Genomic DNA, 19739 nt, shown 5'->3' with positions numbered 1-19739 from the left:
GGGTTACAGTCTGTAAAATTAACAGTATTGACAACTTGGGTTGTTTGGTACATTAATCCAAAACCACAGTAACCATGCCACACTGACACATGAGTCACTGATGGGTTGACCTGTTTGCTGTCAGACAACATGCAGGCTGAACATGAATCACTGTGTGTAGACTGCATGTTTTGCTGGTTTAATATCTATCATCTAATGCATATATTTTACATATTACTTATTCTTATGGGGTTTTTTTATAATGTCTCTATGCTTACATGTATTTCTCTTTGAATGTGAGCAGCTGTAATATGAACCAATTTTCCTTCAGGGATCAATAAAGTATTTCTGATCTGTACAGTGGAGATCATGTGTGCCTAAGGCTGGTCGGCCAAGGTTAAGTGACACTAAATAGAGCAATAATTATGCGTTATCATCCTCATCATGTATCTTTAATTCATGTGCAACAGTTGTCAGGGTGTGGTTTCCTTGAAACTTAAACAGACTTCCTTTTCACACACACCCCCACACACACACATGAATAAAATATAAAACTTATGTTAAAAATGATTTTCTCAGAGCGCTCTGCTAAAAACAAACATCCCTGGTTTGCTTACTGCCAGGGAGCTTTGTTGCATGTCATACCCATCTTTCTCCGACATTTTTCCTGTCTGCCACTTTACTATTGACTCTCCAATAAAGGCAAAAATGCCCCCATAAAATCTAGAAATTATTTCCTCATAAGTTTTTATTGCCTTTGGAGAATACCGAGAAGCAGACTCTGTCCTCCAGGCATGATTTGAATAATCCTCAGTGGGAGAGGATATTGTATGTTGCCATGGATGATATGTGATATTCAGCCTAGGCGAAGACAGATCAAAAACAATCTTTATAAAACTGCCTGGCATCTCACATGTCTTAGATACATTATATTTTCTTTTAATTTCATACATGTCGTCCAGCCTGTCCTCTACTTGGTCTCCACCTTTTTTCCTCCTCTTTCTCTCATCCTCTCTCTTTGCTGTTGCTGTATGTAATCGCCATGACAATGTTCTTTTGTCAATTTATTGTTCTTGTTGCTCACAAATGCATATCTTCTCTGGGATTTTTAAATGCAGCGCCTCTCTTTCATTTCAGGTGATGACCTGGATGGTGCCATGTAAATGACTGAAGACCATGAAGCCCACACACAAGCTGCTGTTCGTCCTGTGCCCCATGCTGGTCCTGGGCTTTATTTACTACTCCTCCGGGAAGCTACATCTACACGTATGGGGCCAGAAGCCTCGTAAGTGACATCTCCAGTCTGACTGTTTTGAAACATTGATGTATCACCTCATTATCCACGTGTCATAGTCTGTGGTCCTTCTGAAACCTACACGTCTGTTATTTCAAACTGTTTTTCTTATTTCTCTGTCTCTTCACTGAACTGTTACTATGTCAAGCTGTTTGTGGGTGTCTCAAACCTGTCTGTCTCTGATATTATTGAATTAGCTTTCACTTCACCAGAGCACCGGATGTTGCAGGGAGAATTTAATCAGATTTTCTTGTACATCCAGCATTAGTTGCTCCAACTCTGGGGAAGCCTATTGACAGCCCTCTTCCTATGCTACAATAAGAGAGAGAGAGAGAGAGAGAGTGTGTTTTAACCTAGATATGAGAGGGCTTCTTCGGACAATGTCTTAAGCTTCCTGTTTATCTTCTCTCCTTTCTCTGTGAATAGGAGGAAAGGGCATTGTGAGGTTTCTACACCGAAATGATACAACATTATCACACAAAACTGGAAAGATATTTCGCAATACTACTTCAACTTAAAAACCCTTTTGCGTGTTTGTTCGTCGGCCATGACTCAGCTTTCTTGTGAAATTAGATATCCTGAATCCATATTTAGAAGAGCATTGACGAGCCACCTGGATGTTTGTATACTGTTGCTGTTTGGATAAGTAAAAAATATCTCTTTCGGCTTCTTTACTCACTAAACTCCAGCAGAGGGGGCTACAAGATTTCTCGTAAAAACTTTAAATCTTGAAGCAGCATTCATGCCTGCACCCCCTACAGAGTTTATCTTCTGGGAAAACATTCTCAGGGAGCACCGTACAGTGCAGAAAACATGTACATGCCGGTGTTGTGAACCAGATCGAGAGCCCAGCTAGAGGGACAACATGTTGTCTAAAGCATCCAGCTTGGGGAAAAAGGTTTATATCCCTCTGTGGTGTCTTCATCTCTTAAAATAAATTGGTTGTAAAGTTTGATTATGGGACTGGATTTGGATTTTCAAAATTGTCCATCTAACTTGGATTAGTTTTAGGCTTAAAGAGGAGTGTTCCCACCCCTAACAAATACACATACATTTCACAACACTGATCTCAGGTAGCGCGTGTGTTTCTGGTTGGCAGTGGTTGATTCAGGATGATGATGAAATCCATCCTCAGCTCCAGTTGTAGTCAGCTGTAGTACTAGTTGAAAGTACTAGTACTCGTAGTATCAGGAGTACTTGTTATAGACTCCTTTTTCAGACCTTCCTCACTCAATGGTCAGAAATTTGATGTGCTCGAAGTCATTTATGGAAAGAACCCCCAACTTTTTTGCACAAATGTCTGACTGAAGTAGTCAAGTATGAAACTGACATGGAAATGTGTAGTATCTGTGCTTAAACAGCCACAGGGCCTCTGAAGCAATCAAGCCATGAAGACAACATCATACTGCTGAATAATTGTTGTTTCTTTAGATGCCTATGGGGCAACTGAGACTGTTCTTCTTCTTTGGTGTCATTACTTTCTTGGGTGCATCTTATACACCGGTGTGTCCTAAACAGCAGTACAATACAGAGAGAGGTTGGTCTGTAAAAGGCTGTCCACACGACGAATGATAACTAGAACAATAACGATAAATGTAACAATGTAGACTTTACACGATCAGGATTTTTGGGGCCGATCACCGATCAGTGAGTTTAAATAAACCGATCACCGATCCGATCACGTCTTCTTTGTCCACGCTCTGTTCCTTAAACTCTGCATGCTCCTCCTCGTGTTCCCTATCCAGGTACATTTGTGGTGTTGAAACATTTTACAGATGCTTCCCCACGAGGTTCTTTAGTGTTGCACAGATAAAACACAAGCCATCTGCAATCTATGCAACGGGAGCATCTGCAAAAAGTTTCAACATGACGACACTGATCGGATCGGCATATTAAGACATTACAGCCGATCTCACACATTGCATAAAATGCAAAATATCGTCCGATCCGATATAGCCAATCAGATCAGCATAAAGCCTACAACAATGTGAGCATCCACACGTATGACCTATAAACAGTGGTATCAAGCATACACTGTGCGCTCCAGCTGTGTCGACGGCTAATAAAAATAGATTGATTGACTATTGATGACCTGTTAATGCTGTATGCTGTACGGAAAAATAAAAACTAAAAGCAGGTGGGTTCACCGGTGTTTGCTGATTCAGTGTGTTGATCAGAAGTATTTCAGGACACTAGTTTGAGAGCACAGATCTGAGGCCTTCGCTAACGTTGTTGTTTTTCCACTGGGTGGTTCAGAGGATGATGCTTCCTTTGACTCAATCAGGCGCAATATTTGCACACAGCAACAGAACTGATGAATATGTAAATGAAAATTGAAAAAGGTTTGGAGTATAAACGTATATGTTTGTAAATGAAGCGCTACTGGTGCATTCGAATAAACCAGTCTTTAATAGAAAAGGTTTTTTCCCAGCATGGCACCTCCAAAATAGACTGCATTTTATACACCAGTGCGACTTAAACACTGATTTTTAGGGTAGATAGGAGATTTGGCTACTTGTCTGAAAGGGGCTACAGAGCCGGCACAGATTAAACTTTAAATGTGTGTCATAAGACGTTGTGTACTAGGAGTGTGACGATTCACTCAGCTCACGAGACGAGACACGATATTGGGTTCACGAGATCAAGACGAGATGAGATCTTAACTATATTTTTAAGAAAACCTCAATGAGGAAATACATGACTGTTTCACAAAATTCACAAAATTGAATTTTTTTAACTAATCATCCTTTAATGAACCACTTTAGTTCCACTTTCTAAATATATAATTATCATGCAGTATGCAGCACTGTAAAAGGTTTCCTCATATAGATAGATATTTTATAGATGCATCATTTTGGTATTTTTGGAAATAACAACCATAAATACAAAAGTTAGATACAATCACAAATACCAAATATATTGCTAATAAAAAAAACACAGAAATAAAAGTAAATTGCACAATTCCTGTATCACATAAACACACAAGTAGAAAAACATATAAATTGTGTTATAATTTGGTAGTGTGACTCATTTTACTTTTGGCATCATTAGGCTTCCATAGCTGCGCTAGATTCCTCTGCTCCTCCTACCTCAGGCTTAGTGTAGAGACCTGAGGTTAACCTGCTCCTCTCATCATCTCATACTTCTGACTGAGATCTTCTCAGCAGGTAGAAGCTGCGACTAGGTTAATGAAGACATGAAGTGCGAATGAGCGATACAAAACCGATCGTCTTTTTTTTTTTTTTTTTTTGGTGCGGCCCTTTAATTATAGCTTTGCGAGACAAATTTCACGTCAACTAGAAATATCACACCCCTATTGTGTACTAATGTTTGTTTATTTTATAGTGAAGCAGGTAATGTTAGCTAATACTAGTCTCAGTAAAACACCTGAGCGGTTTGCTTCAGGTTCCCTATTAGCTACAGCTTTGTTTCTTGCTGTGCCCACCATTATTATAACCCACTATTCCTGGTCCCAGTAACAACCAGCAGGATCACATTTGCATAAATCTGTGTCAACTAACTATAGCATATAAAACTTCTTTTGTAGTTCAACCTGACCTTGTGTTGCCCCTCTGCCATGTAGAGGAAAGTGTACATACAGTACCAGTTTGGACACACCTTCCCACACACACACACACATAAAAAAAGTGTGTCCAAACTTTGAACTGGTACTGTATACTGTAGATTATATATTTAGGAAATTGGTCATTAAATACATAATTTTTCCCTTCACACTAATTTGAACAATTAAACCGTTTATCTTCTATATTGGTGAAAACGTCCTCTTTGTGTGATATAGTTGGATCACTGACAATATTCCAGATGAATAGTTGACTTTGTCCTGTGATTCATAATGCTGAAAATTTTCAAGCTGTGACCCAGGAGTTTGTGTAACTAAGCTCCAGTGTTCTGTCCCAACACCACTCTATTTAATCTAGATTCAGCTCAGGCACACTAAATTCTGAAGAGGCGAAATCAAATGTTTTCAACCTCATACTGTCAGTCGGTTTATTTTAATAACTGCTTGATATAAAGAAGGGAACTTTTTGTTTTTCAGCAGCACAAATAGGGAGAGCAACTTTGATTTCAGTGAGAGATATTGGCTTTCTGCAGCATTGTAGTGCCAGATGTTTGGCCTAAAGAGGCTCAAAGGGGAAAGATGAGCATGTTGATAGTCTCTCCTGCCCTCCACGCTGGTCAGCTAAGCTATGCTGTCTCACTGAGAGGATCAAATCTGGATAATCTTTCCTCCTCATTCTTCACTTTAAGTGTTAGAGACTCAGTCATACAGACAAATGGGACATATACTGTATAGGTTGATCCCCTGCTCATCCTATACATAGATGAAGACCATTTTGCTACCATGGTACTCAATGCTCATTAGATCTAGTAGATGATCAGCAGGGCTAAATTTAATTTTCTTGCAGCAGAAAACACATCTTTTGGATGAGTTGGGTTATAAAATCATGGTGAAAACCTGTCTGAACTCTTCTGGGGGTGTAAAATGATGAGCCCTACTAATACAAAGCCTTCCATCCTGTTTTAGTAGTATATTCAGCAAGTCCATGAATGAAAAGTTGGATTCCTGTATAAAGCATGTGTGGTGCTTGTATCTACGGGCTGTGACAGGAGTCGGGCTCAACCAGCTGCTGTGCGCTTATCTACCAGATGGTCACCACATACAGAAGGTTTTGGGGCCAAATCCTCTTTTTTACTGGTGTTTACTGATGCCTTTAGTCAGAGGCAGGCATTCCTTTGGCTGCTTAATACGTGGCTTCCTTTTTAACTCTGCCTCACTACATTGAGAGTGTTGATTTCAGAGCCAGTGTCATTCCTGTGGAGGCTGGAGTGTCTCTTGGCTGCAGTACAATTCACCTGTTGTCGTAACAGTGGTGTCCTCTTCTTTCCACTTAATTTAGTTAGTGTTCAGATTCTCTTCGTGGTAGCACTGTCAGTTAACACGGTCAAGAGCTGCTGCAAAAACAGGCTGTTTTGTGTGCACTGATTATGCAGCTGAACAAGCAATGACATGTGCCTGCATAGACATGACGGGATACTTAATTAGTTAACAAAGCAAACTTTCCCTGTGACTGCTCACAACTTCACAACTTGCAGAGCAGGGATTTGATCGACTGCCAGGAGTTATTGTTGGCCTTGTTTAGCAGAAACACATCAGAACTAGTCCATCATGTGTTTTAGCTTTATTATAAGACACTAGAAGTAATCTGTAAGAAAAAAGGTTGCAATGTACAGTTTTGTTGTTTACAAACTGATAAGAGGAAAAAAAGGTTGTTCTTTTGTTTCAGTGTGCTGTGAATGGGACTTTTTGTTAATATGGCCATTGTATTGATTCTCTTTTACACACGTTTCCACAATATCACTTTTTCAAGTCTGTCTTGCGTCCGCCCACATGTAACACATTTCAAATATATTGGCCAAAGCTTGTGTGAAGCCCAGTATCTTCAAATTGAACTTTCACTGGAGTAATGGCATGTAATGTGGTTGCAGCCAAGTCTTTGATTTCATTGCTTCCCATCAGGGCAGTTGCTTATAATAGGTTTGGTTGACTTCTAGTAACAGGAACATCACCTCAGGGTGTCACCTCACACTGGAAATTAACACCCGCAGGGTGAGAAATTAATGTGGGCCACCAGCCAAGCTGCTGTCTTTTTTATTTTATTTGCAGTAGCCAACAAGCCACAACTTTCAACCCCTTAACTCCAGCCTTAAACAGCCTTTTGAAAACGAAACCGAGAAGTAGCATGAAAATGTGATGCCAGTTGTCACGATAAGAGACAATCCAGCTGTTTATGTTGTATAGATCTTTAAGAATGTATTCATGGTTTGCTCTTGAATTTGTAATCTGTGATATTTCCTGGTCTCTTATAGTGCTTGGTTAGCAGAAAGGTCAGCAACACCCAGCTTTGTTATATTAGGGATTTCTCTCTCATGTCCTGTAGAGATGTTGCCTATACATTTTCAGCTGCAACAGAGTTTGAGGTTTACTAATTGGGGAATTTGATCTGTGACAGCCTCTCCTTCACATGGAGAGGCTGCGTTGTACATGCAGCCTCTGGCACAATGTTGCACACTCGTTGTGTCACAAGGAGCACTTTTTGTCCTTGTTCTGTTTTGAAAAGAACGTTGTAGTGGTGTCGTACTTAATGGCTGTCGGCTGTCGTCTGATTGTTTTCACAGAAGACATTTTAAAACTTTTTTTCCTCATAATTGTGTTTGTTTGAAGCCAACCTTGTTAAGCAACATCCTCAGCTTTAACCGATTTTGCAAAAAAAACAAATATGTTAATAATTTGAAAAGAGAAGTAGAGAAGAAACGTGCAATGCTTGTCAAAATCTGTTAAAATTTCACATTACTCTGTAAACCTGTAATAAGACTCATTCTTGTAGGGTCTTTAGTGTTCTGGCTGTATTGTTGCAGTACTGAGCGGCACTATTGTGATGGTAGACAAACATTGGAGGATTAGCTATAAACCTTTGGTGTGTTGGGTTTCTTTCTGTCTCTGTGTCTGCCTTTCTTTTTTGTGCAATTCCGGTGTGTGTGTGTGTGTGTGTGTGTGTGTGTGTGTGTGTGTGTGTGTGTGTGTTTTAGTGAAGCTGCTACAGAAAAAAAAAATATTCTGAGTATTTTGGTTTTGGTTAATAGTTGCTTCCACAGCTCAACAGTGATCATGTTTTTTTCAGTGTCTTAACCCCGTTTTGTTTTCAGAGAGTGATGCAGAAACGACAGCTGTAGACCTGACTAAAGGTGCTGAAGTGAAAAGGATAACAGGTAGAGGCACTGAGACTCTGGCCATTTTATACTGGTTGACTATCAAAGTATTGTGAAGCAGGTGATTTTAAAACTGGGCTGTAGAGTTTTTTTTGTTTTTTGCCATAGAATATAAATATCTGCTAACTCAACAACGAAAGCTTTGCATTTTACCACTTTCATCTACCTTTCATAATTGTTTTTAATTACACAAAATGTTTGTGCTCATTCACTCATTCAGTCTTGTATGGGTAACTCTCAATATACCACTGCCATAATAATCACAAAAGCACAATGGGGGCTTTCTGCAGTTAATTTTCCACTTCACTGAGCTTGTGTCTTTGAATTAAGACTGAGACTAAGAATTATAATTCAACCTACTGGGATTAAAGCTACTAACGTCGCCGCCGCCTCCTCCTCCTCGTGCTCTGTTATATCTGACATTTGCAGTTGGCCTTATCTTCAAGTCCAATGCTGCCATAACAGACTGACCTCAAACGGTGCTAACTGACCCTTTTGTGTTACAGAGTTGGAAACGGACATCTCCGTGGGACGAATAGTAGGCTCAGGTACATCTGCAGCCCAAACCAATTTAACTTTTACCCATCCATATTGTCCCTGCACCATTTGAAAATAAATAACAGAACATTTTAAAAACCCTGCAATACTTCAGCAGCCACATTTGGAAAGCTCTCAACATTTTTTTTGACAAATGACTGAAGTTGTTATTGTAATGAGGGACTACATTTGGTACAAAGAACAACTAGTGAAATCAAGCATCTGCTCAGTCGTCCTCCTCCTCATGAAGCTGCAGTGTGATACAACATTGCCCTCTGTTGTCTTGGCCTGGTAACAAATGGTTGGCAAGTCAAGCAGTATGCAGGAGTTTTGGTGCATATATTGTAAAAAAATGTGTTTTACTAATAGGGTACCCCCGCTGCTTTAATTTTTCTTGCGCTGTTGCCTCTGGCTGCTTTATGCTTCTCAACAGAAACATAATGCACACACGCTCACAATCGCTCATCTTGGCTGCTATAGTAAAACGTGCTCATCCACCAGGGCAGTGCTTGGATCCTTCCCTAACCAGCCGTCACACATTCCCATTGTCTTTTTCTTTATCTTTCTCCCTCAGCTTCTCTGTGAAGACAAGATCCACATCCACAGGAGTAAAACCACGCTCTTCCTACTTTCCACTAATGCTCGTGTTTCTAAACGTAGCGTTCTTTCGTTCTAATGCAATCACGGCATGCAACAGACAGACATTAATAAATGATAAGTGTTTTTATAGATCCTGTAAGTATCATTATATAATATTGCACTTCCAGAAGAGCCTGCAGTAAACACTCAAATTACGTAATTCAGAGTTCTCATCTCAGTATAAATATTGACCTCCTCGTTTTCTCTGCTTCTCTGTCTTCTAAATGGCCTTACCTCAACGCTTCACCAGGCACCTATTGGCTGCCCCTTCGGTTGTCCATAGGTGATCTCTAACTTCTTTTCTAACTTTTTATTTTAAACTCAACAGACTGTTTTGGCTGGCTTCTCCCTAACTTTGCTTGTTTGTACACTCCTTAATTCTAATGCTTTTACATTTGCCATCTTATTTTCCGTATGAAAAAAGTGCAGGTTGTTTACCACTACAGCTAATGAGCTGATAGGCAATTATGGTACAGCTTAGATTGATCCAGCGCTAATGCTCCAACCATATAATGACACCGTACTCTCTAACAGTGTTCTATTTAGAGCTGGGTAGTAATGGATCATATCCATCTCTGCTTTTGTCTTTCTCTTCCAGTGTATGATAAGCAGGGCTTTTTGCTGCAGCTGGACACAAAACTGTGAGTACATGTCTTTCTAGTAATCACCTCTGTCATTTCATGTAGTACGTTAGCCAACTGTCCATCACATACTGTGTGGGATATTTCCAAGTTGTTATATTTAGAACAGCTGAATTCTCAGTCTGACACCGACCCCATTATTTAAGGTATGTTTTACAGCTATTTTCACTAAATACTTATTCATACAGGTTCTGGTTGATCAATGGGGAAACATGAAACATGAAAATGTAAACCTTCAGCGAATTAATCTCACTTGATTATTTTTTTAAATAAACATCTAACATCTCATTGGAGTCCAAGCCAAAACCTCATGACAAATGCTCCTATTTGATTGCTGACCTGAGCAATACATTTTGAAATTAGTGTGGTTTGAGTTTTTGTTAGTGTTTTTCCGTTTATTCCAGAGCAGCTGGGGTTTGTCAGGGTGAGAACGTGCTACATTGAGTCATTATGCAGCTGTCGTTGTGTCAGTGTGTCTGTTGAAATGTGTATATTTCCCTGAATTGGTTTGACACTCTTGCTCTAAACTGCCATGATAAGGCCTTTTCTTCCGCCCATCCTCCCCCTTTACCAAACAGGCAATATGCATTTTCTGCCATCACCACCCTGGTTCTCACAGGGCATGTCTGTCCACACTCTGCACACACACTGTAAGCATCATGTCAGCACACATTTTAAGGTGGTTTTACATGGATGATACTGCTCCTTACATTGTATGTACAATCTTCCTTTATTACACCGTTAAAGAAAATACATACATAAATGCAAAACTTGTTGCAATAATTAATTTTGTGTAGTGACCAACCTATACTGAATTTTTGGTGCCAATGGCAATACCGATATGTGGGATAAAAAAAAAATCAGATATCGAAATAATGGATGATAATCTTTTTTATATTTATATATACAAAATATATTCTTAATTTTTTGCGATGATTCCTTAAAATGTGATTATCAAACACTTGACAGTGTTTTGACAAAGTCTTCTACAGTTTAACAATACATTTTATTTATGAACTTGGAATTTAACAATTATAAATTACTAATAAATAAAAAAAAACATGGATCTGTATATTAAACTTGAATAAAGAAAAAGTAATCAAATATACATAAAATGCTGCTTATATCATTTTTTAAAATGAAAGAAAATGGTAATATCAGTAATGCCAGTTATATCGAATGATATATCGGTTGGGCTCGAGTTGTGTAACTCTGGTAATTTATTCCTGCTTCAATGAAGGACTGATGGTGTCCTCTACGCTTCATCACTTACAAGTGAACTGAAATGTGTTATATTAGCATCAGAAGAGCTTCAGATTTTGTACAAACAGGCCTCAGTCAAGCTGCTACTTCTGCCAACTCTGGCAGACCTGGGCCTCTCTCCCTTCTCCCTGTTTATTTGAACTAGACTCATGGCATACATCAAGTTATTAATGATCATGCTGGTAATCGGGCGGTTCTAGTTTTAGCACTGCCCGTGTGATTATTTGTACAAGGCCCCTCTGCTTTGTCTCGCCACACACAGGTGATGCGTTGAGCTGCTGTTGAGTTCTCCAACTTCCTCAGCAAACCGTTTTCCTATCTCTCAAGCGGATTGTTTGACAAGAGTGGTTTTTGAGGGTTGAAAATGTGTGGTAGTATAATTAATAATCAGTTATCACGATGTGTCGGATTAATCTCTCCCTATGTTCTTTTAATGTGCAGGCCACCGGAGTTGGCATACAAGTATGGCAACCTCAGCGAAGGAGTGTGCAAGCTGGGATATGCAGCAGCCAAGATGACTGCCATCTATCCTAAGTGAGAAGGATTGCCCTTTATTTTTTTGGGGGGGCAGGGGGGCGGGGGGGGGGGGTGTGGTATACACAAGTTCACAAAATAGTACTGAAATTAACTGGATGTCCCCAAGTGTCTTTTATCTAAACGTACGAAGCAGACTCCTTCAAACAAGTGTAAGATCTCCACATACAATTTCAGGAGTTCTGCAAACAAATCATTTTAATTGCATGTCAGCACGAGAACAGCCAAAAACGAAGTATTCAAGCATACCAAGATGCATGATGTCACTTCTCCAGCCACCCTCGCCTTGAGGGTTTTGAGTCAGATACAGAGAAGCCCCCGCATTCCTATGCAATCTTCCACAGTTTCAATCATGTTTCTACCACCATCTCCCCCACCACAAAAACTTGACTGTGTCCTTGTGATCCTCCTGTTACACAAAAGAACCGTTGTCATCTGAGCACAAGGTCTCCCATCTCTCTCCTATCAAGTCCTAGAGCCTTAGAGTCTTTCACTATGAACCACACGAACCAACTTCCTGTCGATCATGCCATGACTCACTATGAGCTTCCTGGTACCCAGCCCACACTGTCCGCTGAATCCTCCACGGCCCTCCCTGATGTCAGTGGCTCTTTTGATTCTGAGGCTCTATGTGCCGCCCATCTCAGCTCAATGTATAGGACATTGTCCTATTAGCATTCTTGGAGCTAAGCTAATAGAGGGGTAATTTTCCGCATTGCTGAACAATAGCAAGTGGCACTTCAATGCAGTACTTGACCTAGTTATGGTGCAAATTCGCCAACTTGTTTCCAAGCATTGAGCTCTGAGCCTAATTTATCTATTGCCTGAAGATATTGTAAGCATTAGATCAAATAAAAAATCATGTCAGTTTAGCTAAAAAAGTCCCATATATTATGAAAGCTTTACTTTCTTTCACATATTTGTACATTTCAAAGTACTTTTTCTTTCTACAAGGGAAATGTATATCAATAAAACACTCTTAAGTGTTTTAAGTTGGGTTATCCAAGGCTTTTAAATAAGATGTATAGTATACACTATATCAAATGACTTATTGGTGTGTATTTGTGTACAAACTGCTCTAAATAACACCATGAGCTGCACTGTTGGCTGGAAATTCAACACTTCTTAACAAGACAGACGAGGCAGTTTTGTGGAGGTGCCCTATACCTATCTGAGAGGCTACGTGTTAACAATGTCCTCCCTCATAATGACTTCCTCTAATCAGCCGCACGTGTCGGATCAAAGTTCTGTACAACACAGAACCCCCACTGGGAGCCCACTGATTACTACCACGTTCAACCCAGTCACACATAGGTCAATGAGCACAATTAATGCTGCACTTTGTAAGTTTGAGTGTGTATATGTGTTTGTATGCATTTATGTTTGTTTGCCCAATTCTGTGATTTATTGTATCCTGTGTGAATGGGTGGGTGTCAACCGGTTAATATCTTGTTTGTTAACTTGTTTGTTCTTTTAAAAAAAATTCTCATCATCGTCATCTTTTTAGTTTACTACAAAAAAACCTCAAAATCAATTTAAATGTTCTTGTTAACATTTTGTATAAATAGGCGTGTCATGCTGCTCAGCTGTTAGAGAAAACCTACTTAACCTCTAGCAGTGAGGTCCTGTAGCTGTCCTTCTAATCATCTCCTGCTTCCTCCATGTTTGTCTTCTCTGAAGCCCCTGCCCTGGAGAATCCAATTTATTTTCCACAGCCCCCTTTCCCTCGTTTTACCCAAAACTGTTTGTATTGGACCCCTAAATCAAGTGTTGGCAGTGAACTTGAAGCTGCACGGTTATGAAAATATTGCCAGTGAGAGATGGACCTAGCAAAGGAAATGAGTACAATGCTTTCCGGCCTGTCGGCTGTTTTGGGAACCCTCACTTTGTATTTAACAACAAGCAGCCCCCTGTCTCTGCTTTGTCAGGATGTCAGTGACTGACTGTTGGTCAGGGCTCGGCAGCTTGCAATGGTCCTGTGTTATTTATAGCCCCTTATGGCCTCAGAAGTCTTGGATTCAATGAATCTCCACTTGTTTTGGCAGGTCAGAAGTCTCTGAGTGTATGTGCTCCTGTCAGGTGATGTGAAGAGGAGAGAGAGAGAGAGACATACATAACTGCTTCTCCTCTCTGAGTCTGTCTCTCTCTGCTCACATGCTTTAAAGACCGAGGATAATGAGGGTATCAAAGACTGATTAGAGTGCTTGGAAAAGAGACAAGCTAACCGGAAGGCCTCCCAGTAATGTCGGCCATGTTTGGTCATCGTGCCGCAGAGCTCAGCATATTTGTTGTGAACCCATGGCAGTGTTATGGTAACAAGCTATCCAAGATACCTGAAGAGAAACAAAGGAGTATGATCCTGCTTGTGTGTCCTCTCTTGATCCCACAGTTTAAAATGCCTTTTGCTTGTTGATGTTGTCTCTGGGAGCCACAATTTATGTGTCTGTATCTGTATGGGGGGGGCAAAATGCAATAGTTGTTGCTGGTGGTCTGGTTCCAGCTAATGAGACAGTGCAACAATCTCTGTCATAAACAGAATAATTCACACCAGCTCAATAGATCTTCACCAGGCGCCCAGCATTGTCGTGTGTGTGTGTGTGTGTGTGTGTGTGTGTGTGTGTGTGTGTGTGTGTGTGTGTGTGTGTGTGTGTGTGTGTGTGTGTGTGTGTGTGTGTGTGTGTGTGTGTGTGTGTGTGTGTGTGTGTGTGTGTGTGTGTGTGTGTGTGTGATAAAGTACAGCTTAGGAGCTCCATTCATATTAACATCATAAGAGAGACTTCCAGATTGACTTGTCTCTTTCCTTCTGTGCCCCCTCCTCCCCCGTCCAAGCATGACAGCAGGTCATAAAAACACACATCCATCCTGAAGCCACACTCGCACAAGTGGCACGTAGCCCAGCTCTCGGGTCGCAGGCGTGACTAAGAGGAAATGGATGCTTTTGATTTTAGAGCTGCGATTAATCAAAGTGGGACACACACATACCTCTACAGACACACAGGATAAGGAAGAGGCGATGCTGGAAGTTACAGTTCATGGAGCATTAAAACATTGGTCACAGGCGTGTTTTTGAATATCATCTTTTTTTTTAGGGTGGCAGGATGACTGGCGTCTCGCTGGAGCAGTTTAAACTGTGTGTCTGTCACAGGCAAACAGGCTTTTTTTTAAAAAACAATTTTTGTCTGTGTAAATTTCATGGTTACTTATTGTTTTTTAGTGTGTCTTCCCCTAAACTGATGTAACTTCCTACCACTCTAATTCAGTTTGCATAAACAGTCTCTGCAGATTTATCAAAACCGTGTGTCAGCTGTGATTTAGGCTCGGGTGGAGAGGTTATGTTGATGGTTCATGCCCTGCAGCCTCCTTTTGTGTCTCTCCCTGCCTCTCACTATCACCCCTTTTAGTTTTTAGCTGCCTTGCTAATGTTTGTGCAGGTTCTGCTTGTTTTGGGAAGCTTAATCAGTGTGTAGGAGGTGGAGATGTCATTGGATTAATGTCAGTGGAACAAGCAAATTTGGTTATCACTTTGTGCCTTAAAATTTGCCCGAGACATTGACACTGCTGGACAGGATAAAAAGTGTCTTGGGGAGATGCACATTAGAATAGATCTTCCTTAAAGGGTATTTGTCACCATTTGTTCTTTGTCTCAGCTAATGAAACATTTTTTCCTCTTTTTTTTTTTTTCTTTCTTCCTTTCCTGTGTCTCATTGAAGGTTTATGAAACCAGCGCCCATGTTTCTTGATCGGAACTTCAAACGTCTTGCAAAAGTCAGCAATTACTTACCTCCATTTGGTTTCAAAACACAAGGTAAGAAATATTGATTTGTTTCTGGATTAACTGTCATCTAAAATCAAAACCCATTAAACCAACTAGAGACATTTTAATCAGATCTGTAAGACATGCTTCTGTTAAAACCAACTCTGAGCTTTCAGTTCTCAGTGCTACTGTTTCTATGGGTTTAGAAGGCATGTTAGGACCTTAACAGCGACTGCTTGTAGGGTATTTATTGCCCGCAATGCCCTGCATCTCAGAATAATAAACCATCTGATTTAGCTTGTGTAAAGCACAACTTTGTGTGTTTCCACAAGTTACAATGTTGTCCTGGTTTGCCAACAATTACACTTGAGGGCTGCCAAGCCCTTCTCCTTGTCAGCAGACATCAGTTAACTTCTAACACTGTATCTACTTGTGGCATCACTGATTTAACATGTGAGACCTTTCAACACACTGTGTACGTCTCTAGAGACTAGTTCTTCTGTAGCGTGATAATCAGACTGAACTGCCATTTTGAACAGTTCATATGTAGAGAATGCGAAATGTTGTGCCATATTGCTCCGTTCATGGTTCATTATTGTTGCAAGGCTTGAGTTTTCTGCCTGGTTGGTTACTGTGCCTTCTCCCGAGTTAAGACACAGGTGATATATTTAGTCACCTTTAGCTTTCGCTATAGGGCCAGTTAACTTGATTAGCCTCCATCATCTGGATTTTGAGATGATCATAACTGATGAACTGATGTTCAAAATAGCGTTGGAAAGCTGCGTCACCAGTTAGTTACTGACACCTGTGTCATTACCACGGCAACCCATGAAGATGATGTCTGAGTACACAAATCCAATCTGATCACTTGCAAATAACAGTGCAGACAGTCTGTCTTTAAAGTTCTGATTTGAGAAACAAATTTGACTGCAGTCTAAACAAAGCCAAGTCTCCCAGGACTCCACTTACATGTATCCACACATAACGCTTTCACTAGTTCTCTGACCTCAACACACTACAGCTCTTCAGGTATCAAACCAGTGCACAATGCCATGGGAACTGAAGAGATAACATTAACCGACCTTCAGTGACATGCCCTGTCACATTTTCCAATCCTTAAAGCAGAAGGTACAGTGAATGTTACCTTTGTGCTCTGGCAAGTCCTCCGCTGTCATACGAACACACACACACACACACACACACACACACTGTCACAGTCGCTATCAAAGGAGCGCTCCCTGGGTGAGTGTTACACCTGGTTTCTGTTTTCTCCACGGATTGCGATGGCAGTGGGGTTTCCCTTTTAGCGGTACTCATGTGGAGAGATGATACGTGTGGATCTTGAATAGAACGCCACAAAGGATTCCAAATTAGGAACACAGAGTGGAGGCGGGCAGGAGTTTTATTTTTACTTTTTTTCTGCCTGGAGGTATCTGGCACACAGGGTTAGAGTGGGGTTTTGTTGGTCCTAGAAAAAAACCATGCTTATTAGCTCTGTGTGATGCAGTCAACCATTGATTCTTACTTTAAATAGCATACAGTATTATTCCCTCCTTAATTCTTTCTGCAGTCTAAAGTGAACATTTGTTTACATTCACACAATAACACAATATTTTAAAAAAATGCATTTGTCCAATTATAGGCTTTTTACTACTTCAGCGATACATGCTACGGGCTAATGAACTCATCAAATCGCCATTTATTTGAAATAATTTCTGGTATGAAAAGAGTTTTGCAACAATTCTTTTTTGGTAATGAGTTGCAAAAGAAGCACCTTTATCATACTTTTCGGAGGAACATGATTCAGCCAGAAAAGAATTTTAGTTATTTTTTTCTTTCTCAACATGGCAATCGCTGTTGAATCAAAAGCTTATTTAAGTGAAGGCCTAACAAATACCATTCTCTCATCACGTGATTCTTTTGTATTGTTTAGACTACACTCTTCCCAACAATGTGTCTATGTTTATGTGTTATGTGATGCTTCCAAGCTTCCTCAGTGTTACCAGTAAAGATTTTTGTCATTCATGCGCAGTGTTGCCATTCATCTTTGGCTGCACCACGAGACATACTTAGCTGAAATGTTTATCTCGGGTACTTATAACAATTAGCTTCCATGTCGTCCTCTGGAAGAAAGTCTTGCCCATCGTGATTTTTCACTTTTCACCCGCCTGGTTTCAGGTGTGGTCCTCAGCCTTGTGTTTATGCTGTTCGGGGTGGTGCTTGACGCCAGACATCGACACCACATCCAAACAATGGGCTGTTGCCTTGCTCGCCTCTCCTCAGCAGGTTAATCATTAGGATCGTTAACCAGGGTGAATGGGGCTGTAATATGTCTTACAAACAGCTTTGAGGCCCCACTCTAAACCCTCTTCTTCTCACTCTCCCTTACTCTCACTTTTGGTGTTTCTCTTGGCCCCCCTTTGCAGACTATATGCTGTATGGTGATTATATTACATGAAGTAGAGAGGGTAATGAAAATACCATACATGTTTTAAAAATGTGACACATGTGTTTCCATGTGGGATGCAGATAAATGAAACGACGATTAACCGTTATCACAGTAGTGTCATCCAAGTAGTCCTTCTATGGTGTTTCTGTATTACCACAAATATAACATGGATGAAGGATAGTGGATACTTTAATGGAATCTGCATATCGGATGTTATGATGGATGAATAAGTGTGAGAGGCCTAAAAAAGGTCAGGAGGAGAGACAAATATGTTTACTATCTAATGCTGGAAGCATGACTCCAGTCGAATGCCCTGTAGAACATGGCAGGAATGTACAGTATGGCTAAACATCCCTGTTTCTCACCCTGCGATCAGAAGGGTGCTATCCACGCAGGGAGACAAGCTTAACATCGCCCACTTAACCAGGAGAATGTGCTTGTTTGAAAACAGCATTCCTCTCTGAGTGCTTTTATGGGAGAGTTTCTACATATACACACATACCATCCTGAACCCTGTATGTCTCTTCCTTCCAGATTCACTCTTGAAGAACACAACAGCTTTTTTCCCTCCATAATCCCATCACGGCTATTTCTGTGCTTTCACTCCTTATCTGTAACTGAATAAACGGAGAGACGTGTTCTCTCCTCCAACTCCTCTTCAGACCACCTAGATTGCCATACCTCGAGTGTGATGGTGAAGTCCTTGGCAGTTTGTTGATCCTTTGAGGGATAATTTCCCTCAATTTTAGTTTTTCAAATATCCCATTATTTCAGTATTAGAGTTGACCTTGTTCCACCATCTAGTCTGATGCACTGCTTCATAAAGAGTGAACGCTTAAGGTAACTAACCCTGGTAATAATGGTACATTTTCTGGTAGCAAATTATGATATACAGACTTAATCACTAGTTATATAAATTCACTTGCCCCTTCTGCTGCCAAGAAAGCAATTAATCCACCAATGTATTTATACACAAACTGTCCTGTACGATAAAATAATCTACTCAAGTATTTATATTTAGTACGCTCATGTAAAAAGTGTGGGATACAACTAAATGTAATGGTGGTTCTTCTTGTTTTTCCTCTGCAGAGAGAGTCATAGACAGCATTTTAACTGCCACCAAAAACTACGGGCTTGGAGATGAACTGGACAGGTGATTATTGATTCTCTCACTCACATCAGCAGGAAGTTCTGTTTTGTCTATAATCACTTCTTAATACCACTGATCTCTGACCCTCCTGCCTGACAGTCTCAACTGTAAAAGATGCATCATTGTGGGCAACGGGGGCATCCTGTACAACAAGTCTCTGGGTTCCCGTATCGATGACTATGATGTTGTCGTGAGGTGAGATGATCCTCTCATGACAAAAGACACTGTGAAGAAAGTCTGAGCATTTTTCCACACAAAACAGTATTACGTGTACATTTAAAGAGCAGTATTAAAGTGCTCATAGTTGATGAAATGTAACTAACAACATCCCAGATTATTTAATCCCAGTGTTATGGATCATTTCTGATTTTCTGAAAGTCAACTTTCACTCATTAAGTGTCTCTTTTTTTTTTTTGCTGGCAGGTTGAATGAAGCTCCAGTAGCTGGTTACAGCAAGGACGTAGGGACCAAAACTACCTTGCGGATTACCTATCCTGAGGGAGCTATTCAGAAGCCTGAAAACTATGAAAAAGACTCGCTTTTTGTTTTTTCTGCTTTCAAACCACTGGATTTCAAGTGGCTAAGACAGATGGTCTTCAAGGAGAAACTGGTAAGGAAATGTTAAATATTTTTTACAGAATTAAGATGAATGTTCTAAATCCCAATAATGTCAGTATAAGACTTCTTTGTGTGTATGTTGTGCCATATTT

The 19739-nt window shown here is 40.4% G+C and overlaps 1 protein-coding gene across 4 annotated transcripts in view; it reads left to right on the top strand.

Annotated features, from left to right (window-relative positions):
- The window catches only part of st3gal3b (ST3 beta-galactoside alpha-2,3-sialyltransferase 3b), a 46053-nt gene that overhangs the window by 7225 nt on the left and 19089 nt on the right, over window positions 1-19739 (top strand). For 3 of the 4 annotated variants that reach the window (XM_053329307.1, XM_053329310.1, XM_053329308.1), the window contains exons 2-10: window positions 1117-1264; window positions 8000-8062; window positions 8569-8610; window positions 9837-9879; window positions 11584-11676; window positions 15387-15481; window positions 18969-19032; window positions 19129-19224; window positions 19453-19639. In XM_053329307.1, the coding sequence (XP_053185282.1) occupies window positions 1156-1264; window positions 8000-8062; window positions 8569-8610; window positions 9837-9879; window positions 11584-11676; window positions 15387-15481; window positions 18969-19032; window positions 19129-19224; window positions 19453-19639 (792 nt within the window). In that variant the 5' untranslated portion in view covers window positions 1117-1155. The remainder of the gene's footprint in view (window positions 1-1116; window positions 1265-7999; window positions 8063-8568; window positions 8611-9836; window positions 9880-11583; window positions 11677-15386; window positions 15482-18968; window positions 19033-19128; window positions 19225-19452; window positions 19640-19739) is intronic. The other variant, XM_053329311.1, reaches the window with a different exon arrangement.

The sequence above is a fragment of the Scomber japonicus genome, chromosome 12, assembly GCF_027409825.1.
Source record: "Scomber japonicus isolate fScoJap1 chromosome 12, fScoJap1.pri, whole genome shotgun sequence".
Lineage (NCBI taxonomy): Eukaryota > Metazoa > Chordata > Actinopteri > Scombriformes > Scombridae > Scomber > Scomber japonicus.
Note: the sequence above shows the minus strand (reverse complement) of the source record. Positions and strands in the feature narration are given on the sequence as shown.